General features: G+C 33.2%; 2 protein-coding genes across 5 annotated transcripts; both read right to left on the reverse strand.

The window, feature by feature from the left end:
* Positions 1-4,656: 4,656 nt before the first annotated feature.
* On the reverse strand, positions 4,657-9,484 carry LOC105178112 (putative nucleolar protein 5-2). Its single transcript, XM_011101479.3, has 8 exons — positions 9,197-9,484; positions 9,041-9,082; positions 8,104-8,283; positions 7,840-8,004; positions 6,736-6,936; positions 5,622-6,119; positions 5,400-5,534; positions 4,657-5,319 (listed from the first exon to the last, which is right to left on the reverse strand). The coding sequence occupies exons 1-8, from the start codon at positions 9,272-9,274 to the stop codon at positions 4,867-4,869; spliced, it is 1,752 nt and encodes a 583-aa protein (XP_011099781.1). The 5' UTR covers positions 9,275-9,484; the 3' UTR covers positions 4,657-4,866.
* A 2,428-nt stretch (positions 9,485-11,912) lies between these two features.
* Positions 11,913-16,285, reverse strand: LOC105178111 (putative nucleolar protein 5-2). 4 transcript variants are annotated; one of them, XM_088885236.1, is made up of 9 exons: positions 16,160-16,285; positions 15,850-15,960; positions 15,687-15,728; positions 14,866-15,045; positions 14,601-14,765; positions 13,712-13,912; positions 12,908-13,405; positions 12,696-12,830; positions 11,913-12,620 (listed from the first exon to the last, which is right to left on the reverse strand). In XM_088885236.1, exons 2-9 carry the CDS (start codon positions 15,925-15,927, stop codon positions 12,162-12,164), a joined length of 1,758 nt encoding a protein of 585 aa, XP_088741362.1. In that variant the 5' UTR covers positions 15,928-15,960; positions 16,160-16,285; the 3' UTR covers positions 11,913-12,161. The 4 variants fall into 4 exon arrangements, with proteins under 4 accessions (XP_088741362.1, XP_011099780.1, XP_011099778.1 ...); XM_011101478.3 differs by having other exon boundaries at positions 15,850-15,969; XM_011101476.3 differs by having other exon boundaries at positions 15,850-15,985.
* Between the last annotated feature and the right edge of the window lie 2,329 nt (positions 16,286-18,614).

Raw genomic sequence — 18,614 nt, forward strand, 5'->3', positions numbered from 1 at the left:
ATTGATATATATGATACCAAGTCATTTGATTTTACTTTCTCAAATTTTTTCTTATAATTTAAATCCTTTCATTCAAATATAATCTTTTCAATTGAAATGGCCAAAATGCATTTATTATTGTTCGTCTTCTGACAAATTAACAACAATATTTTGATTTCGAATAGACATTATAAAATTATTAATCTCAAATACATTGGTGTTGTTTCTTTTTTTTAATTTCTTCAGTCACTCGTCCAATTTTTTTTATAATTTTCTAAATTTTTAATAAAATAAAAAAGATAATTCCGAACCTCAAATCAATAATTACATAATTTCATCAAATATTAAAAAAATATTAGTAATTTATTAAATAATATAAAAAATCTATTGTTATACTAAATTTTGGTACAACTTATTGTAATTTGACAAATAAATTAGGGTTAAATTACACTCTTTTTCTTTCTTTTTTTTTTTTTGTTGGTATAATTACATACAGACTTTCTGTAGTTTGAACATATAATCTACTTAAGATTTGCTCTGATTTAACAAATAAATTAATCCGTTAATCAAAATTCATTGATATTAAAAAATTAAATAAAAATTAATATAAATCTCAATTAATTTATTACAAATTAGATAAAAGGATGAAATATGAGAGGAGGGCAGTCCTAATAAATTATTAAATGAGTGAAGGAGAGGGTGATGAGATGAGGTGTTTGGGTTGACCACATTGCTTTCAGACTGACAGACAGACAACCAGAAATTCAGATCCCTAAACTAATTATAAAATATTATTATTATTAGAAAAATGACAAATTGCAGAATTGTAAGGAGAAAGAGACAAAAAGATGCTGCAATTGTTGAAACACTACACTACACTTCAATTTGCTCACTCTCTCTCTCTCTTACACCTCTCTCTCTCTCTCTCTCTATATATATATATATATCTTTCTTTTATTTATTTATTTATTTATTGTGATGATTACTTATAAGACACTAATTAATATATATTAGGCTCAGCTCCACTGGTAAGCAAACTGTTCCCTAAAAGATACATACATGAATATGATGGATGCTTTTCTATTTTTTAGTTTTTAATTTCCCACAAAAATAATGTCCATTTACTACATAAAAGTATTAATTCTTTTTTTGTTGTATGTGATTATTGCATTATTTAATTTAAAGGCTGTTTGGCCAAATTTATTTGAAATACTTTTTATATGTTTTCTTATTTTGTGAGATATGTTTTAAAAGTTTTTGGATGCTGAATTTTAATTTTTGGAAGCAAGTTTTTTTTTTAATTTTTTGAATAATAAAATGTCCGAGTTCACAATATAAATATTACGATGTTAGGCATGGGTTTTACTGTGGTGGGTCATTTAATGTGATCGATGTTCTATTGTGTATAGTATTATTCCATATGACTTCATATGTATCTTAAGATTTTGTTCAGAAAAAAGATATTGTTCGGGAAAGATGTTCTTGGGACTTATATGTTGTGCAAGCTCCTTGTCTGCAATCGATGTGCATGCATGCCGACATCATTAACCTCCAGACAAAGAACTTTGGACAAGCACATAGGCGTTGTCCCCACATACATCACCGAATAATGCGGTGTGTCATGCGATCGTTACCTGGTTAAACAATGTATTGTTAGATTTGGCTTTATATGAGCCCCACAATTTTGTTTTGAAAAATTGCCTCGTTAGAAAAGAAGGCATTGGAACTTTTAAGCTGTTCAAATTTCTCATCAGCCACCAAGATGGAATGTGTGCCAACGTTAACAATAAAAGAAACCATAAAAGTATTAGAATTGAGAATCATGTACTTAATATTTCTTATTTGAGGGAAAAAAATGTCAATTATATTAAAAGTCAAAGTGAAATAATACCCAAATAGTGAAGGTGATTTTGTCTGTGTGATGTTAAATTTAAAGGATTTAGAATATCTTATAAAACAAGTTAGGTTGAGCTTTTTTTTTAAAAAAAAAAAAACAAAATTTAATTTTAAATATTCTATACATCTTGTTTTAAAAAATCTTATATTTTTTTAAAAAATAATTAGCAAATACTTACATAAATTTTATAAATTCTCAAACATAATAACCTGAATGAGAAGTATTGTTAGGTTGCATAGAATAAATGGATTTCAAATTCCTTTAATTTTCGATTTTCACATATTTGAAATCTCTTATCTGGATTTATAAGGATTTGTGTAAGAATTTCAAATTTATTCGGTAACGATTTTTGAGCATTTCCTAAAGCTTTAAAATCCTTCATAAATAGCCTTAAAATCTAATGGATTCAAAGAAGGATCCTCCGATCACGGTGATGTGAAATTCAATTTTTTTTTAAAAAAAAATATTTTCAGAAAACACGACGCTGCCCATTTTTATAACAAATTCAAATTCACTCCAATTCAGTAATTTTTTTTATATTTTTTAAAGAATTACAAACACGTCTAAGTAGATATTGTTTTTTTTGCACTAATAGAAATGGGACAAAAGAAAAATGAAAAAGAAAGAAAAAGCATTGGGACAAGAACCACAATCTCAAAAGAGAAAACCCCTTAAACAAATATAGGTTTGACCATTCCAATACCCTAAATTACCTATTGAAAAATAAAAATAAAAATCCAACAACATACATAAAATCATAGAAAATATTGTAGCTACCATATCATTTATAATAAACAATAAAAGTAGTTTGGGATCTTTGAAAAGGTAATGAGGTTACATATATACATATACTAGAAACAAATTAAACAAAGGTGATGTGTAGATTCAATGGTTGCCCACTTTTGTATCACAAATTGGGAAGATGAGAAGTTTCTTTTAATTAAAAAAGAGCACAAGGAATATATATATATATATATACATAGTTGGCATTAATTCAAAAGGTTGCACTATAAATCCAATGCCCCAACCACTTTTTCTTCACTTGTTCTCTTCCTCTTCCATTTTCACTATGCCCTATACTTTATTTCCTACTTGTGTTTTTTTTTTTTAGTATTGATCCGCTGTGAAAATACTCATACTTACACAATTTTTCTACATTAAAAAAAAAAAAAGAAATGTTGAAATGCACCCCCTATTTTTTTTCAAAAAAGAAGTTTGTTGCTTCCTGCATTAGGGGGTTGTGTTGTTTTGTGTTCTTAAAAGTTCAGAAAAGCACGTTGCCTTCTTCTTTTTCTTTTTTGCTTAAAAAGAAGTTAGTTATTAACAATTTCATAGGGAGATCACTTGTTACATTGAACTGGTACGCGCATGTGTATATTTAATATACAGTTTCGATAAATTGTAAATATCACTTGATATTAAGTTAAATTACACAAACACCCCTTGTTCTTAGAAAAATTACAAATACATTCTCCGTTTAATGGTGAAACTTTACACAAATATCTTTCAAGGGATGTAGCTATAATTTTATAAAAAGTCGAAAGTGTTTGTGTAATTAAATATAATTTTAGGGAGTATCAACAATAATTTACTCTATAAATTTTATTGTGATGGTTTGGGTGGAGGGTTGTTGAATCTTGTGTGGCCTATGGTTGTACAAAGGAGTGTACTATATTAATATATGTCTGAAGCAAATTGGTGAGGTGGTTTTTAAGGGGATATGTTGCTATAATATGGGGTCTTAGAGTTTTTCTTTTTTTCTCGGGAATAAATATGATCAGAAATTTTAAAGATAAAGTTTATTTTCATCCCTAATGTCTTTTTAATTATTGACTTCAAATTAGTCCATTGGATGAGTTTTGGGCGTTAATTCTGGGCAAATTATGCAATTTTCTTAATTACTCTTCTTAACATTTTACCTTATTGAGGTAAATAATTATGGTCCCGCATATTTAAATATCAATTACAGTTTGGTTTATCTGAAAATATATTTGGTTTGTGCAACATATTGATTTACAAGATACTTGTTGTAACATGTTTTTACAAAATTAAAATAATAATAATGGAGAAGTGTTTTATGTAGAACTATTTTCCAGTGTGTGTGTGTGTGTGTTTTTTTTCAAATTAACAATGTTGATGCTGGAATTATACTTTTAACAAAATAAGATGTTGTGTACGAGTAGTTAATAACTTAAATAATTTATTAACTTAACACTAAGTAAATACGTAAGTCTTATTGGGTCTTTTTTGGCGTATGAGAGCTCTTATAGAATGATATAAACATACTTAACAAATTAATTATTTATCAACTTAAAATTATATAATCATATAATATTCACTTACCTTTTAAAAAAATATTAGTATTTTTTCAATAAAGTAAATATATATTTTGGACTTGAGGACTCCTGCATAGTGAGATCTAAGCATATCAAATAATTTGAATAACTTGTGACCTTGAAACTAAATAAGCACACAATATGACTAATATTTGACAAAATTAGCATATTAACTATACTTTTCCTTTATATCCAAATTAGATAGTGTAGAAGACCGTAAGATGGTTAGGGTCTTTCACTGGAGAAAAGGTAAAAGATGAAAACATGGGTAGACAGGCTACAGCCACCATTCAAGAATTTCACCAGAAGAAATCAGGCATTTTTCTGGAGACAAGCAGACTGTAAAATGCACCGCCTTATGGAGACAAGCTTTTGTCCTACCTAATTTGTCATCACAAAGCAAAATTTCATCACCCTATTTATCAAGTTAAAGATACATTCTGCTAAGACAACTGAAATGATCACCGAATATAGATAGATATGAACGCGTCCCACAGTAAAATATGTCTCACTCAAACCGGTGGTTCGACTTCTCATGGGAAATTCAAGTCAGTATTGTAGGATGAATAGGTGGTGGACTAATTTACATGCACAACATCACCATGCTCAAGAAACAAAACTGTTAGACCTGTTGCTCATGCATGTCCGAAATGTTCAGGCTTCACTTTTCTTCTTCTTCTTTTTCTCCTTCTTCTGTTTAGGGGTTTCTGCGTCTTCCCCATCATTCTCAGCATGTTTCCTCTTCTTTTTCTTCTTCTCGCCTGCATCCGCATTATCCGTTTCACTTGGCAACGCGGCGTGTTTTCTCTTTTTCTTCTTCTCTCCCCCATCTGCATTCTCATGTTCAGTTGTCATCTCAGCATCATCTGGTAAGTGCTTCTTTTTCTTCTTTTCCTTCTTCCCAACTGCTTCACTTTCAGGTTCAGCTCCATCTGCCATGGCGGCGTCTTCTACATTCTTCTTCTTCTTTTTCTTTTTCTCACTCTTTTGCTCTCCATCAGTAACCGGCACATCACTGCCTGGTTGCTGATTGTGGGATGGAACAGTTTCGTCCTTGGACAATGATTCTGTTAGGCCTAGAACTGAATCCGCTGCTGGATTGTAAGTCTGCATAAGAGGAGAAGAAATTTAGACCTGCAAACAGGAAAAAATATTTCAGCTTTTAACTATAGAACTTGTTTTCAGACCTTAGCTGGAGTAATCAAACCCCCAGATCCTTTCTTCCGGTCCTTGTCATAGACTTCAATCTTCGGTTTGCCTTTTACAGACCCAGCAGAACGACCAAGTTCTCTGCCTTCTAAGCTCCTTAATCGTGCTTCAAGCTACATAACACAAAAGAGAAGTCATAACAGAAAAAAGGGTTAAAACAGGATGCTTGAAACTTTCTATCAAAATACAAGTTGAATTACCTTGGCTCTGTTCTCCAAACCCATAGAATTATCTTCCCCATCTCCAAGAGCATCACATCGAATTGCCAAGGCAGCTTTTGCAGCAAGAGACCTTGAAATTTTACCCTTGTGCTTAGGTGCTGCTTGACCAATTAAAGATGCATGATATATAAGTCCATATTTAGGAGTCGCATGCTTTGTCTTCAGTGCTCGGAAAAGAGCTTTCTCTGCACCAAGTATCTGAACTGTACTTCCCGGTTGCTTAGCCAGATTTAATAAGCTGCCTCCATGCGCAATCAAGCGAGCACCAACAAGTTCTCCAACAAGAGCCGTAAGATTTGGGGCAATGGTGTTCATCCTGCTCTTTAGATAGTCGTAGAGTTGAGCTCTGTACTCTGCAAGAGAGAGAACTTGGTTGCACAAATCTTTGATGTTCTCCAAATCCAGGTCACTAACTTCAGTTCCCATGGAAATCATGGCAGCCTCTTTCAGTTCTGCCTCAACTTCTTCTTGGAGTATCTATGAACATTTGAGAGAATGTGTGAGCACAAGAACAAATCCCAGTCAAATACGACAGGATAAAAAAACTTAAAGAAATTTATTCTTCTTCCTATTTCAAGAGCGTGTTAGATGTATTAAATACAACATAAATCATGCATTGTTCATTAGAACCGTAGGGGGCAGAGGAGAACTCAAAGGCCAGAACTCCCACATTAATTCTAAACTTGGGAACTAGAAACACCTAACATACCATCCTGAATCAAGCTCAAGAATATTAAGAATGTCTAATCATATTCCAGTCTAAAGCTTACAACCTGAAGCCCAAATTCTTCAATATGTCAAAAGTACTGATTTTAGTTGGTTGGACATCTTTCATATGCATTATGCGATGACTCGAGCAAGAGAAATAAATATGTATTACCACATGAATGACACGAAATTCATTTGACTAGCATGACTAGTGAACAAACTCTATCTTTATATGCATGTGTCAGTTCAGTAGTATTTACTCATTCATCCGGTTACTTGGTTGGTTGATTTATAGTTAAAATAAAATATATTTTATTATATTTGTTATTATCACAAATTCATACGGCAGGAGTGGGTAAAAGGAAACAAGAACCTAAACCTCTACCTCAGAGAAATCAAGCTTCGCAGCATTTGTTCGGTTGCCCATCAACTTAACTGTCTTTGCATAAAGGATATTGTCTTGTATGATCTTTGCAAGTTCTGGAAAATGCCAACCATACCATTCCCTGACCCTCATTGCATACGTATTCAGCTCCTTGTCAAGGTCATCCAACAAGCTAATGGCTTGTATTATCATTGTATCAACCTAGATTAACAACCAACAAAATTCATCAGTTAAAAACAGACTAGATAGACATTATGAAAACATTCTAAAGTAATGTTAATTGATACACTGTAAAAAGCTGCAATGACATTAACACAAGGAAGGGCCAATAAATACTGTCATATCACAAAAATATTGCCCTATTCTTGAATAAATATACGACTAGGCTCTCAGTTCAGACTAAAACTCTCACTTTTAATTGTTTAAGTGCACTACAGGGCTTTCACTTCTAAATGTGGTCCTGAACACAGGTTCCTCAAAATGGAGAGCTGTGTACAAAGCATGCAAGAACATCGTTGTTCTCCCTTTCCTGTCCCCGCCCCCCGCCTAAGCCACCTTTCTTCTTTTCTTGGATGTACAATATAGTCAACTTCTGTATTATATAACCAACAAAGGGAAGCTGCAGAAAGGCCTAAGAATGGTAGTTAGAACAGTTGCCAAGTTCCCTCTTCTATTGAGTGCTAACTTCATTTGTTTACTTTTCCTCAAAAAAGGTGCCAGGATTCATTTTGCAAAATTTTCTGATAGCATCTAATAAGATTAGGTTACTTAACAAACGACACTGGTAGGGTCATCCCTTGTTAGACAACTCCTATTATGCATTATGAGACTTTATAAATCCAATCAGCATTCGCACGGTTAAATTTGTTACCCTTGTTTTTACTACGAACACACATCTTTCAACACAACTAAGAAAGGATGTCAATATCTTCTGGAATAGATTATATCAGATTCCAACATAAATTACGTGGTATTTCCTGCGCTAAAGAACAAAAACTCCACCTCATAGTACATCTTTACACAGAAATAGCAAGGGGAAGGTGAAGGGATTCCATTACCAGAATCAGCATACAATTACAATAGATAAACTGCAACGAGATTCACCTTATCAGGACTGAATTTCAATTTGTATCTTGACAAGCTATGAGATAAACCCAAGCTCATTGGAGCCAAATCTTGTGAAGCTAGACCAGATATAAGTTCAGTCAACTGACTTCTCACGCCTCTCATCAGCTCCATGACAGCATTATTGTGAACACATTCTATTTGCTGCAATGCATAAACAATCAGCTTAACTGAAGCAAGACAGACCAGCTGCACATAAGTACAGCATAGTGACACATCTCTTAGGTTATGATGCTAACTTACCAGCTTCTCTTTGATTGTGTTCCCAAGTTTGGAATCAGCTACAGCTAAAATGTCACCCTCACAATGGCTACGCAAAAATTTGCGGAGACCTTTGCTGGGTTTACTATCTATCAGTAAAGTCGCAGCTGACAAAGCCTCAGATGTGTTCTCGAACTTGGAAAAGGCTTTCAGCTTGACAACCTAATGTTGACATAAAAACAATTGTTATTGCATCCATATAACAAGCCACAAAAACTAAAAAAGGCCAAGGGGAGTCAAGAAAGGACAGCAGTGTTTAGTCTGTGTTCCAGCACTTAATTATATAAAATAAAAAAACTAATTTTCTTTTAAGTTTCGTCTAAGCCTAAATATCTATTTCTCCTCCATTCTCTTCCACCCTCGTCTCACTTTTCCACGTGACAAATGAGGCGCTGATTAAAATTTGCAACCTCAGCAATGTTACAGCTTGTGATATGTCAGTCAAAGCTGATGTATCAAGCTGATATTTCAGTAGCTTTAAACCAGGAAACTATGATTCAATGAATTTTCCAGAAGTCATTTTTTTTCTTTCTTTTTAATCTGAATTTTTTTTTCTGACAAAGACTATAGTTACAAATAAAACTTAACAAAGAACCAGGTGACTCCAAAATCTTTAAAATTGGAAGCCCAGTATTTCCCCAGAATATAACACTGAAGTCATTATTCGATAAAATGAACTTTTATAACTTTCAAATTTTCCCATTTTCCGTGTGAATGTTAAAATAGCGCCAACAAGAAGAAAATCTTTAGACGGCTCACACACAGGAGGAGGTCTAAGTGCAAATAGAAAGATTGAGAAGTCCGGCTAATTTTCAAATGTTGAAGTGAGAACAATGCTGCTCCCTAGTTTACTCGTATGTTTGTCCTCAATCTAACAAATGTACAATTGATTAACCTAACACGAATTCAAAATCCAGACCTGTCTAGCAGAATCAGGAGAGGCGAACTCCTTCCCCAAGTCCTGCAACACGAAAGAAAATCAGAAACAAAAACCGAAGAAATACAAGCAACACATCACCCAACCAAAACTAATTAAACGAAAATGAAACAAACAGAGGCTCAGAACAAAACACACCTCAACTTTCGACAGCTTTCCTTCATCCAAGACTTTAAAAAGGGCAAACCCCGCCGGGGTCTCAAACAGAAGCAGCATTCTTGCTTTTCCTCAACCAAAACTGAGAGTTATCGGTTTCTCCTAACAAAAACAAATACCTAACTTGAACACAAGAGCAAAGTCGACGTCAGTCCCAATCTGGAGAAGACTGAGAAAGAACCAAGGTCGCACGCCGGCGACTAAAGGTGCAGCGGAGCCACCACTCAGCAGAGAATTAGGGTTTTAGGAGAAAGGGTTCTAGCGTGTAGGCGAATTTATAAGAAAGGAGATTTGTGCTTAATTATACAATAAAATATTAGTATTTCTTTTTAATTCCTAAGGTCTAAAATAACAATTTTAATAAATTAATAATATAATAATTTTCAAAAAAATGATCTTATATAAACTTATGGTCACTTCAATATTGTAAATTAATAATTATATTACAAATATAATTAGAACAACTTAATAAAATAAATTCTATTATTGTTTTTTTTAAAATTTAAAATTAATTATATTTTATTTTAATTTTTCTTACTGCATCCAAAAATCTTATATTGCAACGAAAAATTATGAAAGAGTTGTTGCTGTTATGAGTGCTTTTTTCCGTATACTTGATTATAAAGTTATTGTATCATATTCAATTTCATCGGCACCGACATTTTTACCAACACTAGTTACAATTTTTTCTAAAATTCGAACCTTTAAACATGTATCATTTTCACGGAGATAATTCAATGGGTGATTGACATCCATTTTGTTGCGGTAACCAAAGCCATTAATCATCAAATCAAGTTCATGAATCAGTAGTTCATTCATCTAAATTCCTTGAGAATAATATAAGTTGGTTGGAACAGGAAAAAAATCTCTTTAAATTAATAAATTATTAATTTATCTATTATGTAATATATTTTTAAATTAATAAAATTATGTGGTCTCAATATTATTAATTTATAGAGATTTTACTGTAATTGAGATAACTATATTGCCTTCCATAACATTTGGTGTAATTATAAATGGACATTATGTGATTTGAAATATTGGATTTAGTACTTCTGACATTTTTATTCTCGTCTAATAAATAGATCACTTTATTAGTCAAATTTCACAAAATTTGTTGATATAAAAGAGAGTAAAAGATCATATTTAACCACAATTGATGTACTACTAACTTATTACAGATCAAATAATTTTATTTTTTTTTTACTAAACTACCTTTATAAGTGTAAATATGTTTCTCATTTCATGTATTAGTGCGTGTGACAATGTATAAAAGTCAATATAACTTGAAAATGCTTGCTAATTGTCCAGCCTCTACGCTTAAAATTGACTTCACCACACGGTGGTTTGTGTGGTGAGCAAGGATACTCAAAAAATTGCTATTTGTTCCCTTACTTGGAAAATGCTCGACTTGCTCAAGCAAATAACACAATCATAAAAGTCATCAATGTTCATGTGTAGGTTATTTAAGCATGCATCTCTACTATTAATATCAATTAAACAACGAAAGTTTTTCACTTAATCAGGAATTTTACTCATAAGTTCGTAGTGCAATACCTTTGTAACTTGGCTTTTAAGTTTTTTGCTAATGTAATTGTAGCATATATGGTAAGGATAATAAAAAGATAGATAGTACTGACAAACAATTTTTGAATTGCGACAAACATTGCTTTGCAGTCTCCGCCAGCCTACATCAAAAAAGCTATTTTGCCCTCAATAACATGAAAAATATGTTAACGAAGCCTTACTCAATTGAAGAAATTAAGACCCCACAACCATATGCGTGGGGTATTGTTCCTACTGCATAGTAGGTGTTGTCTACTACAATAGTATGTTCTGATTAGATGTAGTTTATTTGATATTATTGGACATGGTATGATTATTGATTATTATATATTGATATTCAGCAAAAATAATTATAATTGATTTACTTCAATTAATACTAGTTCATTAGTCTTACTCAAATTATAAAAAAATAAAAACCCATGAAAAACATATGCATGGCCAACAACCTATACAAACAGATTGTCATAATCACTGCATAGTTTAGAGAAGATAGTATTGGACGTAGGCAAAAGAATTAAGTGGAGTTCCCAGTTGAATAACCATTGCAAACTCTCACACCTAAACAAGTTGTCTTCAGCCAACAAAGCTTATGGATAAATATTTACCTCAAAAATTACTTTGAATACCAGCTGAAATTTAGACGTTGGCCCAGCTCAGCAGAATGACCAACCCACCGCCGACCTACAATTACAAAACATTGACGGAGAGTTGAGCTTCAATTACCACATCAACTACCTATTATCGGAGAAAGAAATTTCGAATGAGTACAGCAGAAATAATAAATTAAAAATTCTTTTCAACTAATTTTCAGAAGTAAACTTATAAATGCTTATTTTAAACAGTTGCAAATACCACAAGACATCGGCATAATGATATTTCCCAAGCACTTCTCATTGACCATGCACGTCGATACACAGCCTATAACCACATGATAGAATAGAACTTCCCACAGTCTTTATCTTCACTGGACGTTGTCCTCTCTTACTGAGCTGAAAATCCCACAAAACAAGTGCTCGTTTGTGCTTCATGTCTCCAACAAGTTCCAGATATGGGTAACAATGTATGATCTTAGAAGGGAAAATACTTTGCCCATCTTGCTTGACATGAGAAGGCAAATTGGGATCATTTCAGGTTATCAGAGTTTAAGACATCTTATACTAATAATGTGCTAAAAACACTCCACATACGGACACGTTTGACGGCTCAAAACACCCCAATTAAACAGAGGCTGTTTTCTACTGATTACATGCGAAATAAGCAATACACTGAATAAGTTTAAGATAAAATTGTAGAACAGAAGGCCTAATTTACATGCACTAACCAAAATCATGCTCATGAAACAAAACTGCTAGGCCTGTTGCTATGCATATGTCTAGAATTTTCAGTCTTCACTTTTCTTTTTCTTCTTTTTGTCTTTCTTTTTAGCAGGGGTTGCGTCACCTTCACCGTCAGGTTCGGCGTGTTTTCTCTTCTTTTTCTTCTTCTCGCCTGCATCAGCATCTTCTTGTTCATTTGGCAGCTCAGTGTGTTTTCTCTTCTTCTTCTTCTCTCCCCCATCAGCGATCTCCTGTTCAGTCGTCATCTCAGCATCATCTGATAAGTGCTTCTTCTTTTTCTTCTTTTCCTTCTTCCCTACTGCTTCACTTTCAGGTTCTGCACCATTAATTCCGTTTGCCATTTCAGCATCTTCTGCATCATTCTTCTTCTTCTTCTTTTTCTTACTCTTTTGCTCTTCATCAGCAGAAGGCACATGAGTCTGAGATGGTAATGTTTCATACTTGTCTTTCTTGGACAATGATTCAGTTAGTCCTAGGATTGAATCGGCAGCTGGGTTGTAAGTCTGCATGGAAAGAAAGGAAATTTAGACATCAGAGGAAAACATCTGGTAGTATTTTACCAAAGATTTGATTCAGACCTTGGCTGGAGTGATCAAACCCCCTGATCCTTTCTTCCTGTCCTTGTCATAAAATTCAATCTTTGGTTTGCCTTTTGCAGACCCAACAGAACGACCAAGTTCTTTGCCCTCTAAGTTCCTTAAACGAGCTTCAAGCTACACAAAACAGACAGTTAATGACAGAAAATGGAGTTATGGCTTGCAACTTTCTATTAAACCACAAGTTCAAGTACCTTAGCCCTATTCTCCAAGCCCATAGAATTATCTTCCCCATCTCCAAGAGCATCACATCGAATTGCCAGAGCAGCCTTTGCAGCAAGAGACCTTGAAATTTTACCCTTGTGCTTAGGTGCTGCTTGACCAATTAAAGATGCATGATATATGAGTCCATATTTAGGAGTCGCATGCTTGGTCTTCAGTGCTCTAAAAAGAGCCTTCTCTGCACCAAGTATCTGAACTGTACTTCCTGGTTGCTTAGCCAGATTTAATAAGCTGCCTCCATGAGCAATCAAGCGAGCACCAACAAGTTCTCCAACAAGAGCCGTAAGATTTGGGGCAATGGTGTTCATCCTGCTCTTTAGATAGTCGTACAGTTGAGCTCTGTATTCTGCAAGAGACAGAACTTGGTTGCACAAATCTTTGATATTCTCCAAATCGAGGTCACTAACTTCAGTTCCCATGGAAATCATGGCTGCCTCTTTCAGTTCTGTTTCAACTTCTTCTTGGAGTATCTATGCACATTGAGAACACGTGTGAGCATAAGAGCAACAGAATCCCAGTCAAAGAAGAAAGAAACTTGCAGAAATTTATCCTTCTTCCAATTTCCAGTGCATGCTAGAGGTATTAAATACAATATAAACCACGCATTTCTCAACCCGACTAGTTCATTAGAACCATGGGGGGGCCCAGACGAACTTTAGAGGGTGCATAATTAGCCAAGTACTGGCCTAAGGAGAACTTAAGGTCAGAACTCCCACATCAATTCTAAACTTGGGAACTAGAAACAAGTAAAAAGTAAAAAGAACATAAATCTCTACCTCAGAGAAATCAAGCTTCGCAGCATTTGTTCGGTTGCCCATCAACTTCACTGTCTTTGCATAAAGGATATTGTCTTGTATGATCTTTGCAAGTTCCGGAAAATGCCAACCATACCATTCCCTGACCCTCATTGCATATGTATTTAGCTCCTTGTCAAGGTCATCCAACAAGCTAATGGCTTGTATTATCATTGTATCAACCTAGAGTAACAACCATCAATCCATCAGTTAAAAAGATAATAGATATAGATACTATGAAAGCAAACATTTTAAATACTGTTAGTTGATGATCCAAACATAGGTTCCTCAAAATCTATAGCTGTGTACAAAGCATACAAACAACTCATTGTTCTCCCTTTTCCGCTCCACCCCCTCCTCCAACTCCACCTTCCTTAATGTAAAATATCATCAACTTCTGTATTTGATAACCAACAAAAGGAAGGTGCAGAAACTTGTAATGATGGCAGTTCAATCTGCTGCCAAGTTCCCCCTTCCATTGAGTACTAACTAACTTCATTTGTTTACTTTTTCAAAAGAAGCTGCCGAGATACATTTTTTCACAACTTTCTGATGACTCTAATAAGATCAGTCACTGGTATCATCATCCTCTGTTAGTTGTGAACTCCTATTATGCATTACGAGACATGTATATACCCAAATGGCATTTGTACGGTTATATTACAGTCATTTATCTTTTCAAAGGCACATCTTTTAATGCAACTGATAAAGGATGTCAATATCTTCTGGGTTAATTGGCCTTTCTCCAACTTTCAAGAATTATAACTCCAGCGCGTAGTACATCTTTATACAAATAACACGGGGAAGGTGAAGAGATCCCATTATCAGAATGAACATACAGTTACAACAGATAAACTGCAAAGAGATTCACCTTATCAGGACTGAATTTCAGTTTGTATCTTGATAAGCTGTGTGATAAACCCAGGCTCATTGGAGCCAAATCTTGTGAAGCTAGACCAGATATAAGTTCGGTCAACTGACTTCTAACACCTCTCATCAGCTCCATGACAGCATTGTTGTGGACACATTCAATTTGCTGTGAGGCATAAACAATCAGCTTAATGGAAAGCAAGACAACAAGCTGGACATAATTACAGCATTGTGACACATCTCCTTGGTTATTGTGTCTAACTCACCAACTTCTCTTTGATTGTGTTCCCAAGTTTGGAATCAGCTACAGCTAAAATGTCACCTTCACAATGGCTACGCAAGAATTTGCGGAGACCTTTGCTGGGTTTACTATCTATCAATAAGGTCGCAGCTGACAAAGCCTCAGAGGTGTTCTCGAACTTGGAAAAGGCTTTTAGCTTGACAACCTAATGTTGACATAAAACATTTGTTATCAGAACCATCAAGTTAATATAGACCCAAATACTATAAAAAAAGCCAAGATGAGTGGGGAAGCTGAGTCCCTAATATTCTTACACCGTCATTTCATTTTTCCACTTGCTCCACCTCACAATTAAACTTACAACCTCAGCACTGTTACAGCAATGCCAGTCAAAAGCTGATAGATTAAGGAAACAATTTCATTTGATTTTAACCAGTAATCGATATTCAATTTTACAATAGCCATTAGTTTTCTTTCCTTTAGTAACACTTAAAAAATTGGAGCACATTAAAAATAAAAATCGAAGTCAATTTTAGAAGACAAACTCTCACTTCATGGAGTTCTAAGGTATGGATTATTTTGTTAAATTTAGCCTTTTTGGGTGAACAATAAAAGAAAAACACCAACATGATGAAAATCTTTGGTCGGCTCATACATAGGAGGTGGTCTAAGTGCCAATAAAAGAGTGACAAAATCCTGCTTTATACAGAACTAGATAGGCGATGTTGAAGTGAGAACAATGCTCCTACTTCACATGGAATCAAAGTCACTTGTCTGTCTATAATCTGACACATTTATAATTCAACAAATTGCAAAGGCAGCATTAACACGAATCATAATCCAGACCTGTCTAGCAGAATCAGGAGTAGCGAACTCCTTCCCCAAGTCCTGCCATACGGAAAAATAGAAAGAAATCACAAACAAAAAACGAAGAAATACAAGCAACACAACAGACAACAACAGAAAATAAAAGAAAAGAACACAAACAGAGGCTCTGCACAAAACACACCTCGACTTTGGACAGTTTTCCTTCATCCAAGACTTTGAAAAGGGCAAACCCCGCGGGAGTTTCAAACAGCAGCAGCATTCTTGCTTCTCCTCAACCAAAACTGATAGTTACCTGTTTCTCCTAACAGAACAAAGACCTAACTTAAATACAAAAAAGAAATCCAAAGTTAGCCGCAACCTGGTGAGAACTCAAACAGGACCGAGCTTTGAGAGATAATGAGGTTGAATCATCAATTCATTTCTTCCCATAAATTATTATGTAGCTTTTCCTTCTAAAAAAACATGCTAAGGAAGTGCGTGAAAAATTGAACCTGAAAACACGCCGGCGTGCGGCGGAGCCACCACTCAGCAGAGTATTAGGGTTTTAGGAGAAAGGGGTTCTAGTGGAGAGAAGCGTGTAGGCGCATTTATATATAGAACCCTAGACTTGGTGCACAATAACATAATGGAGGTTACTTATTTTCATTTTCCTGCTTATTTAATAAATATTTTTTATATTTTAAAATATGTATATATAAATTAACACCTATTTCAAAAACAACATAAATAAATATATAATCAAATTAAGGGTATCATTGTCATAATAAAAAATTGGTGTAATTGTATCACAAAGTGCAAAGTGCCTTTTTTTTAATATTACTAGTCGTTGTTGCACGTCATTCCCATTAGCACAACCATTCCGTTAAATAACTCTATATTTATAGGGGTTTCAATCTTGATATTGGCATTAGTATTTTCATATATAAGAGGACATGTTTCGAAATAGAGTAATCCGATCTTACTCGGAGTAAGTTGAAATACTCAAATAGTAATTAAAAAATACAAGATTGCAATAATTGAAAAGTAAGAAGTTGGACATTTTGGGATTTCCCTTTATTGACTTAGAATCCAAAGTAAATAAATAATCAGAAAAATGATGTTTGGCTAATCAAAGTAACTATGAAAGTTAAGAAAAAAGAAACTTTATGCCCTCAAAAATAAAATATATAAAATTATTTATCTTTGATAATAATAAAATAATGAAGAACTATATGAGTTTTCTATGAATTGTGATGTTAATGAATTTGAGGAATTTGGAGGTTTGGTGTGAATTATGTATTTTTTGTTAACAATCATATATACACTTAAGTTTTAAATATGTGGCCATCAATAAAAAATTTTATGTCTCTCTTATGGACTGATATGAATTACATATCAATGACATGCATAAAGATATTCACGTACACAAGCCTAAGAATGTATACGGCTAAATTTATTTGAAATATCTTATAAATACTATACCTTATAAGATGTTTTGATAAATAAGATGTTAGAGCGTCCGACATAATAAAATTTTCATATTATAATAATGAGCGAAAGTTTTAAAAGCTTATAAGCTCTCAAACATCTATAATAATGACCGGAAGTCTACAAGTTTTTTTAAAAAAAAATTCCAACGATTTTTAAAAGCTTATAAGCTCTCAAACATTTTATAAGTTGACAAGCCAAAGTATAAGTTGAGTTTATGGATTTTACTTATTGAACCCGTGACGAAACAACCCGACACACTACAGAAGAATTGATTTTATGCTACATTATAAATGACCACAACTTAAAAATTATTGTAAATCAATACTATTAATTATGGTCGAATAAAATCTATGCGGCGACTTAAATTTTTTACCACGGCTAATTAAATCATGGTTTTTAGCTCTGGTCAAAATATTTGTCATGATTTTAACTATGGCTAATATTTTGACATAATTCGCAGAAAACAATGCTTAACGACCATTGCAGAACTATGACTAATTTATATTGATAACTATTTAATTTTTTTTATAATAATTAATCGTAACGAAAAATTATATTTCTTTTATAACCAATAACAATCACAAAAAATGTTACACTGCTATCAACTATGAAAAAAGAAAAGAAAAGAAAAGAAATTGGGAAGATCCACCAGATTAGACCAATGACAGCCCAAACAAATAAGATGTACATTTATCCACAACTTTTGGGCCCCATTAGAGTTTGGATCAGATAATTTGCCCCGGTAAAATATGGGCTTATCTTTTCTGTCTTTTCCCATTTCTTCTTGTCTTGAATGCATTATGCAATTCTTTTTAGGAATAATTATATTTACATCCATAATTTATAATTTATTTATATAAATTATTCTTATTTTTTTGCATAAGTATAAAAATTATTCTTAACACTTAAAAAATAAGAATAATTTATATAATGATATTAATATATTTAAAGGAAAAACATCAATTATATAAAGGGTAAAAGCAAAATACTAATAAAATTGTGAGAGTATTTTTGTCTATTTGATATTAAAATTAAAGATTTTAAAAGATTGTATAAAAAATAAGTTGGGCTTACTTTTTTTTTATTTTTAAAGAACTTATAAGATTTTAAATATCTTATTTTGAGTCTTACAGGTTTTTTAAGAAATTATCACTAGCAGACAATTTTATAGAGCTTATAAGCTCTCAAACAACTTATAAGATATTTTGAAGAGCTTATAAACTCGGCAAAAGACCCTCTAAATTCGGCACGAAATTACATTTAATCATCATTTTGAGAAAAATGAGTTTTCAATCCCACAAAATAACCGAAAAGTGTTACAATTGGTCTCAAAATTTGTCAAAACTATCCAAATGTAGTCCCACGTGTCAAACTATCGAAAAAGACACGTGAGTCTCATATTAAGTGGCTATAATTGATACTGATTTGATACATTTTCTAAATTAATGGGACTAAAACTTATTTTTTTTAATTAAG

The sequence above is a fragment of the Sesamum indicum genome, linkage group LG9 (assembly GCF_026168435.1).
Source record: "Sesamum indicum cultivar Baizhima isolate 11 linkage group LG9, ASM2616843v1, whole genome shotgun sequence".
Taxonomy (NCBI): domain Eukaryota; kingdom Viridiplantae; phylum Streptophyta; class Magnoliopsida; order Lamiales; family Pedaliaceae; genus Sesamum; species Sesamum indicum.

Excerpts from the sequence above, each read along its gene's own strand:
- LOC105178112 (XM_011101479.3), bottom strand. The coding sequence starts at position 9,274 with ATGCTGCTTCTGTTTGAGACCCCGGCGGGGTTTGCCCTTTTTAAAGTC. Across the intron at positions 8,284-9,040 it reads CTCCTGATTCTGCTAGACAG|GTTGTCAAGCTGAAAGCCTT; the intron begins GTCTGGATTTTG and ends TGTCAACATTAG. Across the intron at positions 6,120-6,735 it reads CGAAGCTTGATTTCTCTGAG|ATACTCCAAGAAGAAGTTGA; the intron begins GTAGAGGTTTAG and ends AAATGTTCATAG.
- LOC105178111 (XM_088885236.1), bottom strand. The coding sequence starts at position 15,927 with ATGCTGCTGCTGTTTGAAACTCCCGCGGGGTTTGCCCTTTTCAAAGTC. Across the intron at positions 15,729-15,849 it reads GAAAACTGTCCAAAGTCGAG|GACTTGGGGAAGGAGTTCGC; the intron begins GTGTGTTTTGTG and ends TCCGTATGGCAG. Across the intron at positions 12,621-12,695 it reads GTTTGATCACTCCAGCCAAG|ACTTACAACCCAGCTGCCGA; the intron begins GTCTGAATCAAA and ends CTTTCCATGCAG.